Source organism: Phyllostomus discolor, chromosome 1, assembly GCF_004126475.2.
Source record: "Phyllostomus discolor isolate MPI-MPIP mPhyDis1 chromosome 1, mPhyDis1.pri.v3, whole genome shotgun sequence".
NCBI lineage: Eukaryota > Metazoa > Chordata > Mammalia > Chiroptera > Phyllostomidae > Phyllostomus > Phyllostomus discolor.
The window spans coordinates 143,662,171-143,677,906 of record NC_040903.2 but is presented as its reverse complement, the minus strand read 5'-3'; the positions used below and the strand labels follow the sequence as shown (position 1 = coordinate 143,677,906).

At 43.1% G+C, this 15,736-nt stretch overlaps 1 protein-coding gene across 7 annotated transcripts in view; it reads right to left on the bottom strand.

The window, feature by feature from the left end:
• Positions 1-15,736, bottom strand: part of ACIN1 (apoptotic chromatin condensation inducer 1) — a 30,684-nt gene that overhangs the window by 5,538 nt on the left and 9,410 nt on the right. For 4 of the 7 annotated variants that reach the window (XM_028505565.2, XM_028505566.2, XM_028505568.2 and 1 more), the window contains 6 exons: positions 14,773-14,861; positions 12,792-14,039; positions 12,064-12,279; positions 11,453-11,568; positions 3,554-3,695; positions 62-104 (listed from right to left, as the gene is read on the bottom strand). In XM_028505565.2, the coding sequence (XP_028361366.1) occupies positions 62-104; positions 3,554-3,695; positions 11,453-11,568; positions 12,064-12,279; positions 12,792-14,039; positions 14,773-14,861 (1,854 nt within the window). Of the gene's footprint in view, positions 1-61; positions 105-3,553; positions 3,696-5,169; positions 5,444-5,471; positions 5,643-11,452; positions 11,569-12,063; positions 12,280-12,791; positions 14,040-14,772; positions 14,862-15,736 lie in introns of those variants that run through there. The other 3 variants (XM_028505569.2, XM_028505570.2, XM_028505571.2) reach the window with 3 other exon arrangements.

The following is a 15,736-nucleotide window of genomic DNA, read 5'->3' as shown; positions in this document are numbered from 1 at the left end:
TCTATGAATTCTGATTTTTATGGTATTCTTGGCCTTTATTAGGGATTGGGATTAGACTTACAGACAACGGAGATCTTCCTCTTGAATGATTTGGGCAGCGAACTCTGTAGAGAGAACAAGAGGGGGAAAAAGAGAAAGAGACACACCCCACAGAGAGGGGGGAAGGAGGTTAGATGAGGCAGTCTTAGCTTAAGCTCCAAAGACACACAGAAAGAGAGGGACAGAGACAGACAGAGACCAAAACAGAAGCGGCAAACGGCAAAAACGAAGCAGAATCAATGCAAGTTAGAGAAAAAAAATAAATAAATAAAACCAAACATCAGAGCAGGGAAAAGTCATCTAGTTCATATACCACAACTATGTTTTAGCTTAACCAGAAATAAGCTGGAAGAGGAATTCAGTAGCCTCCCAGCCCTTCAAAAGCACCAGTCATGACCCCTTCCACTGTCTCTATGGGGTGAGAGAATGCCAAGCTCAAGGTATGACCAGAACTGAGTCACTTGGCCTCCTAGGTCTTTCTTGCTAACTTGAAGAAAACATGAGGAAATTAAGAAAACCACCCTGGGATGGCAACTTTAACAAGGTAATTATCTTCCTTTTCTCAATGTCCAGCCTGACATCTAGTCACAGTGGCTTTGAGTCATTAAGACAGCTGACTGTCAAGATTGTCTAGACTCCCATCACGCTGTGGAAAAGGACAGCCAATGCAGATAAGGTCCCTGAGCAAAGTGCCCCCAGAAAGAATTTAAAGGTGTCTTCAGTAAAGGAAGACTTTTATGAAAGACTGTCCCCACCAAGGAGAGTCTCAGACCTTCCAATCACTGTATGGAGCTCTATTAAAACCTTCCTGTTTCCTCCCCACCCAGAGCTTAAGCCTTAGGGGCTCTTGCAAGGACTAGAAACTTCCAAACTTGCTTTTCAAGCAAGCTTCTGTCCCAAACACTGAAGAGGAAAGACTATGGACAAAGCAAAAAGAGGAAGAGGAGAAAAGGGGAATAGAGCATTTTTAGATTTAATGCTTATTTCTGGAAAAACTAAGAACCACCACCCTTATTAAGGGCAGGGCAGTACCCTCTTGATGAAACCCCCTTTCCCCATCACCCCCAGCCCCGTTTGTGTCATCTAACCAAGTCTCCTTGGTCTCTGTTAAGGGCCAGCCTGACCCCTAGCCAGACCGTTCTTGATGGGTAAGTTAGTGGAAAAAAAAGTCTTAATTAGAACAGGAAAAACATGAACCAAATAAATAAATCCAATAAGAAATCAGAAAAATAAAGATAAAGAAAAAAATAATAAAATAAAAGATTAAAAAAAAAGAAAGAAGAAAATAAAGAGGAAAATAAACTAGGAATATGACAAATGTTCCAGGTACCATCTCACACCTGGGATCTTCAGTTCAGCCAATCGCACCTCACTGTGTACTGTATCTAGTCAACCGCCGGTCCAATCAGAATGAGCCCTCCCTGCTAGGCGCTGTGCAATTGGTGGGGGGTTGGGTTGGCAAAAATGTGGGCGCACGGCGTGGTAGTCAGCACGGCACTGCCAGAGTCCTCCCAGGGGCGCAGGGGGGGCGGGAGGGAAACGTGTGGGGGGACGCTGCCCAGTTTCCATGATGTCAAGACAGTTCACTGGTGGTGGTCAGGCTCAGCGAGGGGTACACAGAGGGGAAAAGGGGCAGAGACATCAGTCCCAGCCCTGTAGGGGCATCATCTTGCAGTCCCTGATGAGATGGCCTGTGAGTAGCAGAAATGGTCCTGGCCTTTTACGTGAGAGGCAGGCAGGACCCTATGTCCACCAGTGGCAAGTTGCAGCAATACCACCACCCAATACTTGGAATTCAGGTGATGACTCCAGAGTCCCTTTCTCCCCTGCCTGTAACTGGGGAGGGGGGTCCTCTCACCGAGTGGGATCATGGAACCTCTGATGAAGGCAGAAGGCAGCCTGGGGATAGAAGGTGGATAGCCCCAGGACACATTCAGCAGCAAGGTCAGAATGCTTTTCTTCTGAGAGTTGTAGGTGGCATCTCCTCAGGGACTCCAGCTGTGACAGTGGTTCCAGTCAGGTGGATGAATGAGCCCCTGCCTCCAGGGATGGAGGAGAAGTTGGAGCAACCAACATGGTGCCCTTCACCATGGATAACAGGGACCAAAGGAAAGTCCATCTGATGAGCAAGTGGTGATACATGGCTGGGCTGTCATCAGCATTAAATCCCTGGGCTCAGACCCTAGACTTCTCTGCAGGGTTCCTAGTCGTCACTGCTTAAGCCGAGAGCCCCATTCGATATTTTACAGCATGGCACTGTGATCACAAACATTTGACTCTTTAGGAGGTCTTGGTGCCCTAGAAGGGGATCCCAACAGTCTGTAGCAAACAAGATAACCCACAGTCCTCAAAAGGGTAAGGGCATGTGGGCAGGCGCCCCAGCACTGACACAAGCTCTTCTTGGGGTGTCCCAAATAGGGAGATGGTGCAAGTCCACCCCTTTCCAAATGCTTTTTGCTTTCTCAATACAAGTCTCTCCAGAACAGTGCTCTTCTTGGCCCCCTGATGTAAGCAAGGCAGGGAGGCAAAAGGGGGCCCATCACAGGATCCCATATACATGCCCCCCTCTGGCCAAGACGCCTGGATAGCAGACTCGGCTCTGATTGGGCAGCTCAGTAGCAGCGGGTGGGTCCAGAGGAAGAGGCGGCATCAGCGATTGGCCAGTTGGGCAGGGTTATATTTTACGGGCGGATTACCGTACATGAGGTACTTGGACAAAGTTTTAAGAAGGACCTTGTAATAAATAATATTCTGCACATCAAATCACTTTCACCGGCCCCCACCCCCGCAACACACATCAAAGAAAGGCTACACACACAACAGTCCCTCCCACCCTGTTACCCCACTCCCAACCCAGCTAATGCTTTTTCTATTAAGAGCCAAGTAGACTTCGCTGGCTCTGATGGGGGAGGCCCCTGAATCGGGTGCAGAATACTAGATAATATATATGCCAAAAAAGTAGGTAGAGGGGTCACAGAAATGGAAAAGGGGTTTTGGGATCACCCTAGGTGAATTCTAAGTAGCTACATCTCTGTAATGAGACCACTGGGGGGCAGATGCCAAACAAAAATTCCACAGCATGGCTGGTCAGCTGAAAACCACCAAAGCCCACTAGATGGCGTTTAGCTAACAGCAGGCTTTTAAAAAGGAGGGAAAGCTAAAGCAGTTGAGTGCAGGGGGGGAGTGGGGGGGGTGGGGGCTGGAGGTAGTGGCAGGGAAAGCTGAGTGGGTCTTAAAGAGTCATTAACTGTTTTCCTGTTACAAACTTCCAGAGTCTGGACTGCACTACTTCCCCATTAAGGAAAGGGGTAAGAATGAGCGCTGTTCCCCATCACAAAGGGTCTCCCTTGCTAAACCAGCGAATTCTCCCATGGCCCTATCCTGATGGGAGTCTCTGCCTATCCCCTTCTTTAGCTATCCAACTGTGGATGAGGGATCATCAGACTGGTCCACTCGTTCCCCTAGCTCCACTGCTGCCTGCCCACCCACCCCAACGAGTAGTTTGAAGATTTACCTCTTTCTTCTCCTCATCTTCAGCACTGCCCTCTGGGCGGTCATCATTGCTGATTTGGTCTGCAATAGGCATGGGGGGCTCTGGCACCTCATTTTCAGGTCTGTTTTCACTTGTGTCCATGGTCACTTCCTCCTTCTCCTCACTGACAGTATGGGGAGAGGTGGGAGGGAAGGGCAGGAAAAAAACCAAGGGAAAAAAAAGAGAACAAAATGTTAGGTTTTGGGTCAGGAAACCCCCAGGCCTCATCACTTGAGTGGGTTTGGAGAGTTACTTTTCACATCAGACTAGAGATCTTTTCCTTTCAGGAAAGTGGGAAACTGTTTTCCTTGGGGAAGTACAAGATCAAGGCAACCATATCCACCCACAGCCCGGATGGGATAAAGCTGTGATTTGTTGGGTCTGGGGTCCATTTGTTCTTAGGTAATTAACCAAAGTACTCTTACATGAAAACAAACAGCCCCTCCACCCAAAACAGCCCTCAAAAGTGACTGTGATTTGCCCCCAAACTCTGGCCTCTCTGTCCCGTGGCCACAGGCACCTTTATTTAACAAAATTGCATGACAAACTAAGAGAAATCTGATTCTTTAAAAAGACAAGAAAAAACGACCATAGCCATGGTGAATGATCCCAGACTTATGTTTAATCAACTGCTTAATAAGGCCTACTGACCCATAGGATCTGGAGACACCAGAAGGGAGATGGTAGGGTGGAGGCAACAGGGAAAGTAGGGCTGGTGAAGGTTCAAGCTTCAACAAGCACCTTCTCATCTAAAAGAAGAAACTAAAACTGCTGGAGAAAGTATGAAAGCTCAGAGAAGAAATTCAGGCTACTTTTACCTGCTCAGAGGTGTAGGAATTGTTCTTATATTCTGCTTTCGCCCAGTTTCTCCCATTCCCTCACTCCAACTTCCAAAAGATAAAGAGAGCAGGCCTCCCAGTCAGGATACACCCTCCCCCGACCATGCATTCTGCCCCCACAAACACTGAACCCACTCCACCCACTCTCCAACCTCACAAGTTATCTCTCATTTCAGGCAATGAATCCCACAGATACACTTCAGATAAACTATTTTCCTCTCTTATTTTTCTGTCTTCATCTCTAACTTCTACCTCTAATCTCGCCCCCACTCCCACTCTAACACTAGGGTTAAGAAAATTTTTTTTCAAATCGAGAAGATCAGGGCCTAAATCTCAGAAGGGAAACCAAACCTCCCCAGGTTGATAGCCACCACCAGGAAATTCAGCATTCCCGACAGGCGAACTGACACTCAGAGGTCAGAACAGCTTTCCCAGAGCAGGCAGGGATGCACAGGAAGGGGGGGGGGAGGGGAAAGTCAGAACTGTGCCCCCAGCTAACAGGCCCCCACAGAAACACAAGATTCAACCCTCTAAATCTAAAAAAAAAAAAAGGCTTATCAAAAAAATACCTATTTCCTACAGAGAGAGGGCAAGTGGGGCCAATTAGAAATCAGGCAGGAAGGACAAAGGGGGAAAGCAGAATGACTGAAAACAAACCAAAATGAAAAACAGAATGAAACCCATGGATGGAGTAGAGAGGAAGATGAGGTGGGCTAGAGTGGTAGGGAAAGGGGATACATGGAAATGTGAAGCTCTCACCCTTCTTTGCTTTCTGATATCATGATTTTTTTTCTCCCCCTGGAAGTGCTGTTTATCCCTTTCTGGAATGGAAGAAATAACAAAAACCAAACAAAAAATCCTAAAAAATTAAACAAAACAAAACAAAACACCTTCCTTGTCCCAAGATCCCACCACCTCCTCCCCAGCCACCCAATCCAGAGAGAAAATTGAGATGGAACAACTGGGGATCCAAAAAAAATGGTAAATGGAAGGGGAGGTGGTGGTGGTGAGGGGAGACTAAAATAGATCTGGCTTTTAAGAGATAAGCGTTAAGTCCTCACGGCAAACCCCGAGTTCGGCTGGATTGGTCTCTCTGGAGAAGGAGGAAGGAGAGGGCCAGGCTGCTGGTAGTGGCTGGCTCTATTGTATTAGCGGAGCAGCGGCGATCAGCCGGAGACATGCAGGGGAGCCATCTTGCCACTTACCCAGCAGTCTGTGTGTGCGGATGGGGGAGGGCCCTGCTGCAGCAGGGGAGGGGAAAGAAAAGAGGGAGGGCCCTGAGTGAGCAAGGTTCTTAGCCTCTAGCAGGCCACAGGCAGCTCACTGCTGGCTCAGTAGGTATGGCCTTTTTCCTTCTTTTCTCAGGTTACAACAGCTAAGGCCTAACCCCGCAGGGAGAGGGTGCTCTCTCATCTTCCCAGAGGGCGGGGAAGGGGCCGGGTAGAGAGGACATACAAAGTTACAGCTGCTTGCTTGGAAGATTCCAGAGAATAGAGGTAAGGAAAACAGCAGAGCTGGGAGTGAAAAACAACTAAAGAGGGCAGATAACAAAGTCAGAATTGAGAGACAGAATGGAGAGTCTTAGGCCAGTTTTTATGCCCACCTCCCTCTCCCCAAGAGACCAGGCATTAAACCTTGAAACCAGATCAGCCAATCAGCTGGTCAAGGTGGGATGAGAATTGGCAGTATCCAATCACTACAATAACAGGCTGCTCATCCCTACCATTGACCATGTGTTTCTACTCTAACCTGTCCATTTTGCCAGGGATGTTGGAAGAAGTGGATAAGCAGAGACCCTTTTTGAATTACTAGTGGGGGAGAAGGCGGGGGAGAGGTGTCTCTGAAGAGATGACAGACAACTTTGTTTCAGAGTCTTTAATAAGGTCACCCTGCCCCAGAGTCCATTGGAGCCACAAAAAAGAAAGATAAACAGGGCAAGGGGACCTTGGGCAGCTGAAGCACAAAGGCAATTCTTGGAGTGAGGGCTCCAAGGTGAAGGCTCTGAAGTAGCTGAGAAACTGAAATGAGAGAGAGCTGTTATGTGAGGTGGGGGCTACCTGTTGGGCAGAAAGTGATTAAATAGAAATTAATTATGGGCATCTTCATTAGCATAAATGTGAAATGGAAAGTTGATTCTAACCATTCATAAAGCACTCAGCAGATGCTCAAAATGCTCACTGGTGGACTCCAAAGGTGCTCCTTTTGTATCCTAGTGGCAGTAGAGGTTTAACACTAAGACAAGCTTCTGGGCTTAACCAAAAACTTATTTATTGGCCCTGGCTGGCATAGCTCAGTGGATTGAGTGTGGGCTGCGAACCAAAGTGTCGCAGGTTCGATTCCCAGTCAGGGCACATGCCTGGGTTGCAGGCCATGACCCCCAGCAACCACACACTGATGTTTCTCTCTGTCTCTTTCTCCCTCCCTTCCCTTTCTAAAAATAAATAAAATATTAAAAAAAAAACAACCTTATTATTTATCTCATTTGTAATACCAGAGCTTATAACCAGGAATAAAATTTTCTCTCTGCCGCTTAAAGTCTTAAACTATGTGCCAAATGCATGCTAAAAAGGTCATGCAGTTTATTTTATATATTGCTGTAAAAGTCCCCTTTCTCCTCAGTAAGACAGAGCTTTGGAGTCAAATTGGCAAGGGCCCAATCCTGGCCTCAGTCCCACCCCCACACAAGATGTGTGAGACTGGGCAAGTTCCTAACCCTCTCTGTGCTTCTTAATTGTAAAGTGGGGATAACAACAATACCTAACTCATGGAACAATGTGATAAAGGTTCACTCTTAAAGGTCTGGCTTGAATGACACTCACAGTCAAGGTAAGGATATGCATAAACACCTGTCCTACTAGGCTATTATCTCACTGGATGCCACCTATGGAACTTTTGGCTCCCTCAAAGAGTAGGATGCTCTCTCTGATATGAAGACTTTCAGTAAGTTGCCTGACAGGTTTTCAGCAATGCCCCTATCATTCTTTTAACAATCCATGGTTTACTTGCCCCTCATCTTCATCCTACAGAACTCCTGAGGGTTAGAGACTGTATTCCTTGGCCCCTAGCTCAAGGCCTAACACAGAGAAATGCTCAGTGACTATTTCTGAATTAGGTTGTCATTTTGGGTACAAAGTGGACACTTTAATACGTGCTTGCTAAACTAAAAGTTTTCATCTCAAATAATTTTTTTTGGCTGGAATTCCCATAGAAAATGTTACCTTTATATATCCAAATAAATGTTCCCTGTCCATCAACTGTCCTAAAATGCTTTCAGCTGCCAATATGCCTCTCCAGAAGTAGTTTCCTTGGAGAAAAACATTTTCTTTTACTGGAAATTGTACTTCATTTTTTTAAGAGTAAGAATTTTACCATGTTATCCTTGGCCTTAAGACACAGCAAGTTTGTGCTATTTCCCCATGATCAATTCTGTGGGATCCAAAAATCCCCAAGGCTTTATTTTCATAAGAAAAAGAAGAATCCTTAAAATTGCCGCAAAAGGGGATTCAACCTACTTGCAGGACTAGTCCTGAAGCCTTGTTAACTACGTCAGAGCCCCACGCAGCTTCTCCTTGTAGTCTCTAAAAAGACAAAAGGAATCTCCCTTCCCACTTATTTAAGTTCTTACACAAATGTTTCTGATATCTCTGAAATACATGTGAAGCTGAGTAGGGGTAAGGGGGTGGGAATAGCACATAAAGCATTTGTAACCCAGAATAAAAGGATAGAACTACTTGGGGGCTAAATAACATCACATACAGTTCATAAGTGAATATGAATGAGATTCAGATAGGCTAATGGAAAATGAAATTTTTCAGGCACGTATGTTTGAATTTTAGTTTTTGTAGAAAACTCATGAGGAGGTGAGGACCTGATGTGAAAGTCAGTAAGAAATAGTGGAAGTTAACCATCCCAGGCAGTGAGATTTAAATATAGAATATCCTCAGGAGCATACTAGTTCCATGACAACCAAGGACAGTAGGACTTGGTGGATTATGTCCTTAGATACCAATTTCTCGGTGAGCAATCTCTAATGATTATAGTAAACTTTACTTTTTTATTATGCATCATTTGGCGTATTGGCCCTGCAGGTCCTGTGGGGAGTATCAATTACACTGTTATATTGGCTTAAAGGACCCATATCCTTCCTCCAACTCAGGCAAAGAGATAAAATATACATAGTATCAAGAGCCCTAAATTGCTATTTCAAGGTTTGTATACACAGGAAGGTTGTCTTTAGAAAAATTCAGGTGTGAATTAACTACTGCTAGATGATACAATTGCCCATATAAAGTTTCCCCTGCCTTTCCTATTTTTTTAAAATGTAGAAACAGAATACCATTACTTTCTGCTGCATGAGGACATTTTTGTTATATTCAAAGCAAGTGTTAGACTATATTTTGGGCCCTGGCTGGTGTGGTTCAGTGGATTGAGTGCTGGCCTGTGAACCGAAGTGTCACCAGTTTGATTCCCTGTCAGGGCATGTTGGTTGCAGGCCAGGTCCCTGCTTGGGTGTGTGCAAGAGGCAAGCGATCCATGCATCTCTTGCACACTGCTGTTTCTCTCTCTTTCTCCCTCCGTTCCTCTCTCTCTATTAAATGAAGTAAATAAAATCTTAAAAAAAAAAGATTGTATTTTTGAATAGGGATCAGCTGAAATAGAACTGAGGGCTCACAAATTAATGCTCCAAACAATGAAAAAGATACTTTACCTCATAAATCTAAAACTCCTCAGGGAACAATCAGAATCAGGATGGATTTAACCATGCACAATGAAAAAGTTAGGAAATCTCTTCCAAGTGATGAGAGGTCTTTGAAGTAAAAAATCTAATTTTTTTTAACACTTTACTGAATCAACAGGCCTTAGGCCCTGTTTTTATTAAAGTCATGTGACTTCTTATCAAGACAGACAGTAAAACCAAGGTTAAGTTACAAACGGTCTTTTCCATTTAAAACTGTTGATCCCACTTTTAAAATTGGCCAGCGTTCCCGAGATCACCCAAACTGAACACTAGGACTTCAAGCTGGTGAAAGACTAGAGTGTTGTGAATTAACTGTATCAAGACTTCCAGAAATGTAGGCAACCTTCTCAAAGGTTTATTTACCAAATCCAATCCCAGAATAGTCTATGGGTTTAGGCCTTTGAGTATGCCTTTTTGTTAGGCTGCTGAACAAACCAACTGAAAGGCAGGCAGAAGGAAAGTGGGTAAGAGGGATATGTGTGAGCTACTCCTAAACTCTCAATGCATTTCTAATCTAGAGGCTCCTCCACTGAACCTTGCCAAGGCAACAATGAACAATCTCAGTGTTTACGCAAAGTGCCACTTGCCTATCACCTTGCCAGAATCATGTAGATTACCTTAGTCATAAAATGAAGATCAAAGCCACCTTTACCTGGAGAGAAAAATTGTATATGACTCCAAGCCTTATTTGTCCTGGACTGCATGCAAAAGTCCAGAAATAAAGGTGCTTCAAAACAGCATAAAGTACCGTTCTGTTGCCAGGACCTCATAGACCCACAGAATTTAAGGGCAAGCATAGAGCATTTTAGAAAATTACTTGCTTCTCAAGGTGCAGAGGAGGCAGTTCCTCATGCCCAATTAGTAACAGGTTGTCAACACCTACTTTGAAATTGCCATTATGCAAAGGACATGCTGTACCCCCAAGGGATGGGGATTCGGATGGGGGGGCAAGTATTATCTCTGGTTGATATGGAAGGGAAGGTGTCACCCCATTTCCTCATCGATGGTGTGTAGCTGGGGAAATCCTGAACACTTCCAGAATCCGCTGGGTTTTCACATTATGGTCCTAGAAGAAACACCCTTTTCCAAAGGAGAATGTACTCATCCAAAAAAGGAAAAACGAAAAGTTTTCAAAGGAAGTAGAACGAATTTTTGGCTTTTAAACCCAAAATGAAATGGCCACAAGATGGCGGCAGAGGCAAAAATATTGGAATGGACAGTTGCAAGGGTATTATCAAGGCAAGAGCTATCTAGTAAAGAGTACAAAACTATTATTAAAGTCATAAGGAAATGAGATAATAAAATCATGTCACCGGCCCACCACCCTCCAAAATCAGAAGCAAAAAGATAGTCTAAAGCTCTTAGAAGAGTGTAAATTATTAGACTTTTACATAAAGGGAAAAATCATACTGGCAGTATAGTGTTAAAATGACACATAACACATGGAACGACTTCAGGCCAACTGTCTACAAAGAACATTCACCGAAGCAGTACCAGACTCCTGATGTCTAAAAGCTAAGCATTTTATTTCCACAATGCTTTTCTTTTTCATTTCCCGTGAGAATCTGAAGCCAGAAATTGTGGTTCAATTGCTTCTTAATTTGTAATACTTAAGAGCTTAGAATAATGGATAACTATTCAACTACAGATTTGTTATAAGTATTTTTCTAGAACTAATGTAAGGAATAGAAAACTCATTTTAATTGTATGAATGATGAAGTCAATTCAAAGGTCTTTGAGATGAGGAATAAACCTCCGACTTGATATGGACTTCACCTTTTGCTCTATTGTAAGGTGTAAGAGCTAACTTAGATTGTGTTTAATAAAATGACAGCTAATAAACAAGAAAAATACAGAAATCAAAACACAGCAGCACCCTCCTGTGCCTTTCTTTGTAGACCCTCCATATGCTTTATTAACTCATATTCCTGGGCTTAGATGTAACTGGTAAATGTGAGTTACAGACTCAGTTAAGATGTCCTGGGTTAATTCCCTTACACTGTCTTGAGTTTGGTAACAGAAGCCTCTGCTGTCTTCTTAAAGAAACTGACTATTTTGGTCAGATGATCCCAGATATGGGTTTCTTTATGCTTTCACCATCACTTTTCAGACTACCTTAAGAGGTCTGGTGGCAGGTCCCAACATAGTAACTGAAGTCTAGCCTTTGTCCAGATAAAGCTCTACCTTCATGTTTTAAAAGAAAACTAGAACCGCTTAGTCGAAGAACCCTAGGGAAAAGAACTATCCAGAGCTATCCCACACTTCTAGTTCCTTGTTATACCCCAGTTGAGGTATATCACTTACACAGTGTGATGAATCTTTTCTGATTCTGGTAGGTGAGAGGTTGGAGTTGCTGAGGTTTGGGGCTGTGTGGCAGCTGGTGGCTCTGCCTCTTCAGCTTCACACTTCTTTGGACTCCCCTGTCAGGACAAACATAGCAAAACAAACATAGCAACGTACTTATATCTGCTGGGTTCCTTTTCTTTAACCTGGAGCTGGTAAAAGGCAGAGCAGGGCATACACCATACACCAGCTCTGCACTCAGCCCTATATATCTTTATTTCATTTTACAAAATAGAATGGAATATTGCTTTAAAAATTTCTATGTCAGCAATCATTTTATTAGAATTCTACTATGAAAGGAACAAGAAAAGGCTTCCTTTTGGGTGGGTGGGTGGGGGGGGGGGGAAGAGTTCTGTGGAATAACTGACCCTGAGCATCCTCCTGGAGCTGAGAACTCAGCCTCATGAACCAGGGAGTTGGAAATGAGTTAAGTGGAATCTAATAGGTACCCCCAACCTTCTACATTTCTAGTGAATCTTGTCCAGACTGATCTTTCAGTTTTATAGTTAAGACAAAAGGGAAAATCATGCCTAATCCTCCATCTCCCTCTAGGGAGAGGGAATATAGCCTACCCGCTCAGGCTGTACCCTCTGTGTCACATGCTTTTCGGCTGGCTCAGGTTGGCTCATAGGCCTCACTGGAATAGAGGATGAGGTGGAAGTCCTCTCCTTTGGCTCAAGGACCTGCAGTTGTGGCACTGGTGGAATTGCAACCTCCTGACCAGAAGAGGGATCTTTGGTTTCAGTGTAGCTGGTGCTGCTGTCCCTGGAGACTCCAGGGCTCAGAGACTGAAGAAATGAAACACATAATGCAAATTATTTTATGTGGTCTATGTTCAGTAGATCACTGAGTTTTCCAACCTCTGCTGACCCAATTTAATACTTTGGAATTTTTTGTCCCTGTGTTTATTCCTGTTTGTTAGTAGTGATCTCCCTAACTTCTTATATTATTCCACAAATTACTTATTAAGTCCCAACCAGGTGCTGGGTACTGGAATACACATGTAAAAAGACATGTCCATATCCCTAAGAAGTTTACAGTCTAGTGGAAAAAGTGGGTAAATGAAGTGTGTATGTGTGTAAATCAAATTCTTTTTTTTTGTAAAGGGGCTCAAAAAAGAAAAAAAGGACCCTATTTAGGTATCAATTAATTGAAAATTAGACTCTGAAAAGTAATCACTGAACTAGCAACTAAAGGAAGCTTTTCCTATTTCTGCCAGAAAATGATAGTTTCTCCTGCTGTTGAAAAACACTGGCATACAGACAGAACATCAAAACACCCAGGATACTCCCACACTTACTTTTCTGCTGTTGCTTGATGCTGAACGTGAACGGGAACGTGACCTGGACTCTGATGTTGATCTGGAGCCCATCTTGGATCTACCACGAGGGTTGGCATGAGCTATATCTCTCTGTTTAGATCTTGGAGGTGAGTGAGAATGAGAGCCTGAACTATCAGGAGAGCGAGATCTTGATCTAGAACTGGAAGATGAAGATGAGGAGGATCGGCTAGAGGATGAGTCAGCTGACCGTTTCAATCTGTGGCTTGGGAGAAGGGTATGAGAAGCCCTTCTGCCTTCCTTCTGTTCCAAAGATGGCTGTTTCAGAGATTCCTCAATGATCCCTTTGGCTGGTGCTAATTCCTCAATTTTTAGAGGGAGTGGTGGAGCAGATTTGTCCAACTCAGTTTCAGGACCCTTCTGGGCTGAGGGGTCAGCTAGTATGCTTTTCTGAACTAGAGGCAGGACACTCTCTTCTGGCACTTTCTCAGCTGGAGATTCTGCATTGGTGTCTGCAGGACCTGACGAAGACAAGCCTCCTGCCAACTGGACAGTATGCTGAGCTATTAATAGCTCCCTGGCCTCAGCATCTGTATTAGGAGGAGATAACTGAATGAGAACAGGGGGGGCTGGGCCTTCCATGGGCTCTGTTTCTTCTTCACTCTGAAGTTGTGTATTAGGTGGTGGTGAAGACGCTTCCTTGGTAAGTAAAGGTGGGGGAGTCTCCTCCTCACTGGCAGTTTGTTCTGGTTGTAGCATAAGAGGGGCCTTTTCCAGATCTTCAGTCAATCGAGGAGGGGAAGGAGACTTTGATTTTTCCTCCAAGACTTTTGAAGATTTTGTTTCTCTTTCTTCTTCCTCAAGGGTAGAAGCTGTCTTCATCTCTTTCTCCTGCTGATGTCTGGCCAGGTGACTTTTTCTACTAGCCTCTTCCTGGGACCTTGTAACTCTCCCTCCTTTCTCTAACCCCTCCTGTTCTTGTGATCTTATGGTTTGGGGTCTCTCATCCATCACCTCTTCTGGTTTTGCTCTCAGCATCTCTTTCCCCTCTTCTTCCTCAAACTGTTTCAGAACTGGTGCTTCCCTAGATTTTACTCCCTCCTCTTCTTCCTCCTCTTCCTCCTCTTCTTCCTCTTCCTCTTCCTCCTCTTCTTCCTCCTCTGTTTTCAAATTTCGATCTGCTCTGATCCTCAGATTTCTGGAAGGTGTCTCTTGATCCTCTTCCTCCTCAGCAACCTGGCTGCACTCTGAGAGTTTAGCTGCTCTTGCCTAAAAAAAAAAAAAAAAAAAAAAAATAGATCTACAATGGTTTCAAGTATATTTGCTCACTATCAAAAGAGAAAAAAAAATCTCACGAGAAACACACAGGAAGGAGGAACTCAAATGACACATGTCTTTTTCAGCAACACAGAAATGTATGACAGTAAACAAACATGACAAACATGGACTCTTACTGAATCAGAGTGACCAAAAAAAATACAATAATGAAAACTTCCAGTTTATTTTTTAGCTTCAAGCTTTAAAAATAAATATAAATTAAAATCTAGAAAGAAGGGGGATCGGCCTATTATCATTTAATGTGATTATTTTTTATATTTTGGTATATTTAATTTTTCCCATTGTTTCTAGTCACAATTATACTACACATATACTTTCATATTTGCTCACTTAATATATCAAATAGTTTTAAGGTTTTAATTGAATAATTAATTATATGTTTTTAAATACTGTGCTTTAGGAAAAGACTATATACCAGGAATATATACCAGAATACTAACTTTCACAATTAAGTTTTATTTTTTATATATTCACTCAGAAATCTGAACGCCAGAGCAGATCTAAATTAAAAAACAAAAAATGAAAAAAAGAAGAAAAAGAGAAGATGAATGCATAAAAATCTAGAGATGCCAACTCTAAAATAGTTTGAGGAAGAAGGAAAGGAGGAGGTATCCAAAGCATTACCCAAAGAGGTGATGAATGCTTTAGGAGGTATTTGAGTTACCTGTCTGACCCTGGATGATCGTCTTTCTCCTTTCCTTGGTTTCTCATCATCAGAGTCGCCTTTCTCTTCAGAAATAGAGGAGCTTTTCCCTATCAAACAAAAGAAAATCAAGTCAGACTCATGACATGAACATTCGCTCAAGGTTGCTTTCTTCTAAATTCAGTCAATCATAGCACATGAGCTCATCAATACATACTGGTATCAATTTATTTGACTTCTATGCAGAAGAAAAGACTTATAAAGCCCTAAGGGTCAGGGTATTATTGATAATTCCTGCTGTGTATGTCTGGAATATTTTTAGTATATCAAAACCAATTCACTTACTACAAATAACTCAAATAAATTAAAATAACTACCAGGGCATTAAAACTGTCTAGCAGAGATGTACAAATACAAAATGCACTTATTTCTATAAAATGTTTTCTTAATCTGAATCAAAACTCAAGACTTCACTATGTTCACTATTTTTTTGGATTGCTACCACTAGTTTTGACCAATACATTATGATTAATGTACCAGTTTGTAAAATAACAATCTTAATGAAGTAAGTACTTAAACAGTTTTCAGGGCCTTAAAGTACTTAGAAATTACTAGAAGCAAACTGGACAGGGTTTCAGAAAGAGTCCTTTTCAATTATGTTTTATATATGGAACTCAAGGTGAGATTTTTTTTTAAGGGAAAATAAGTTCTACTAAAAGAAAGCTTGAAAACTGTTAGTGTAGGTTACTGCAAATACTCCATGTAAAACTGGAAAAATTTCTTCTCACATTTTACAAAGCATGGTAACTTGGTCACAATGACTTGACTTGAGAAAAAGGAGGGAATGGGCTGGAAGATGTCTAAGTTTTCTACAAGTATTAAAACATTAAATAGAGCCCTGGCTGGCACAGCTCAATGGATTGAGCTCGGGCTGCGAACCAAAGTGTTGCAGGTTCGATTCCCAGTCAGGGCACATGCCTGGGTT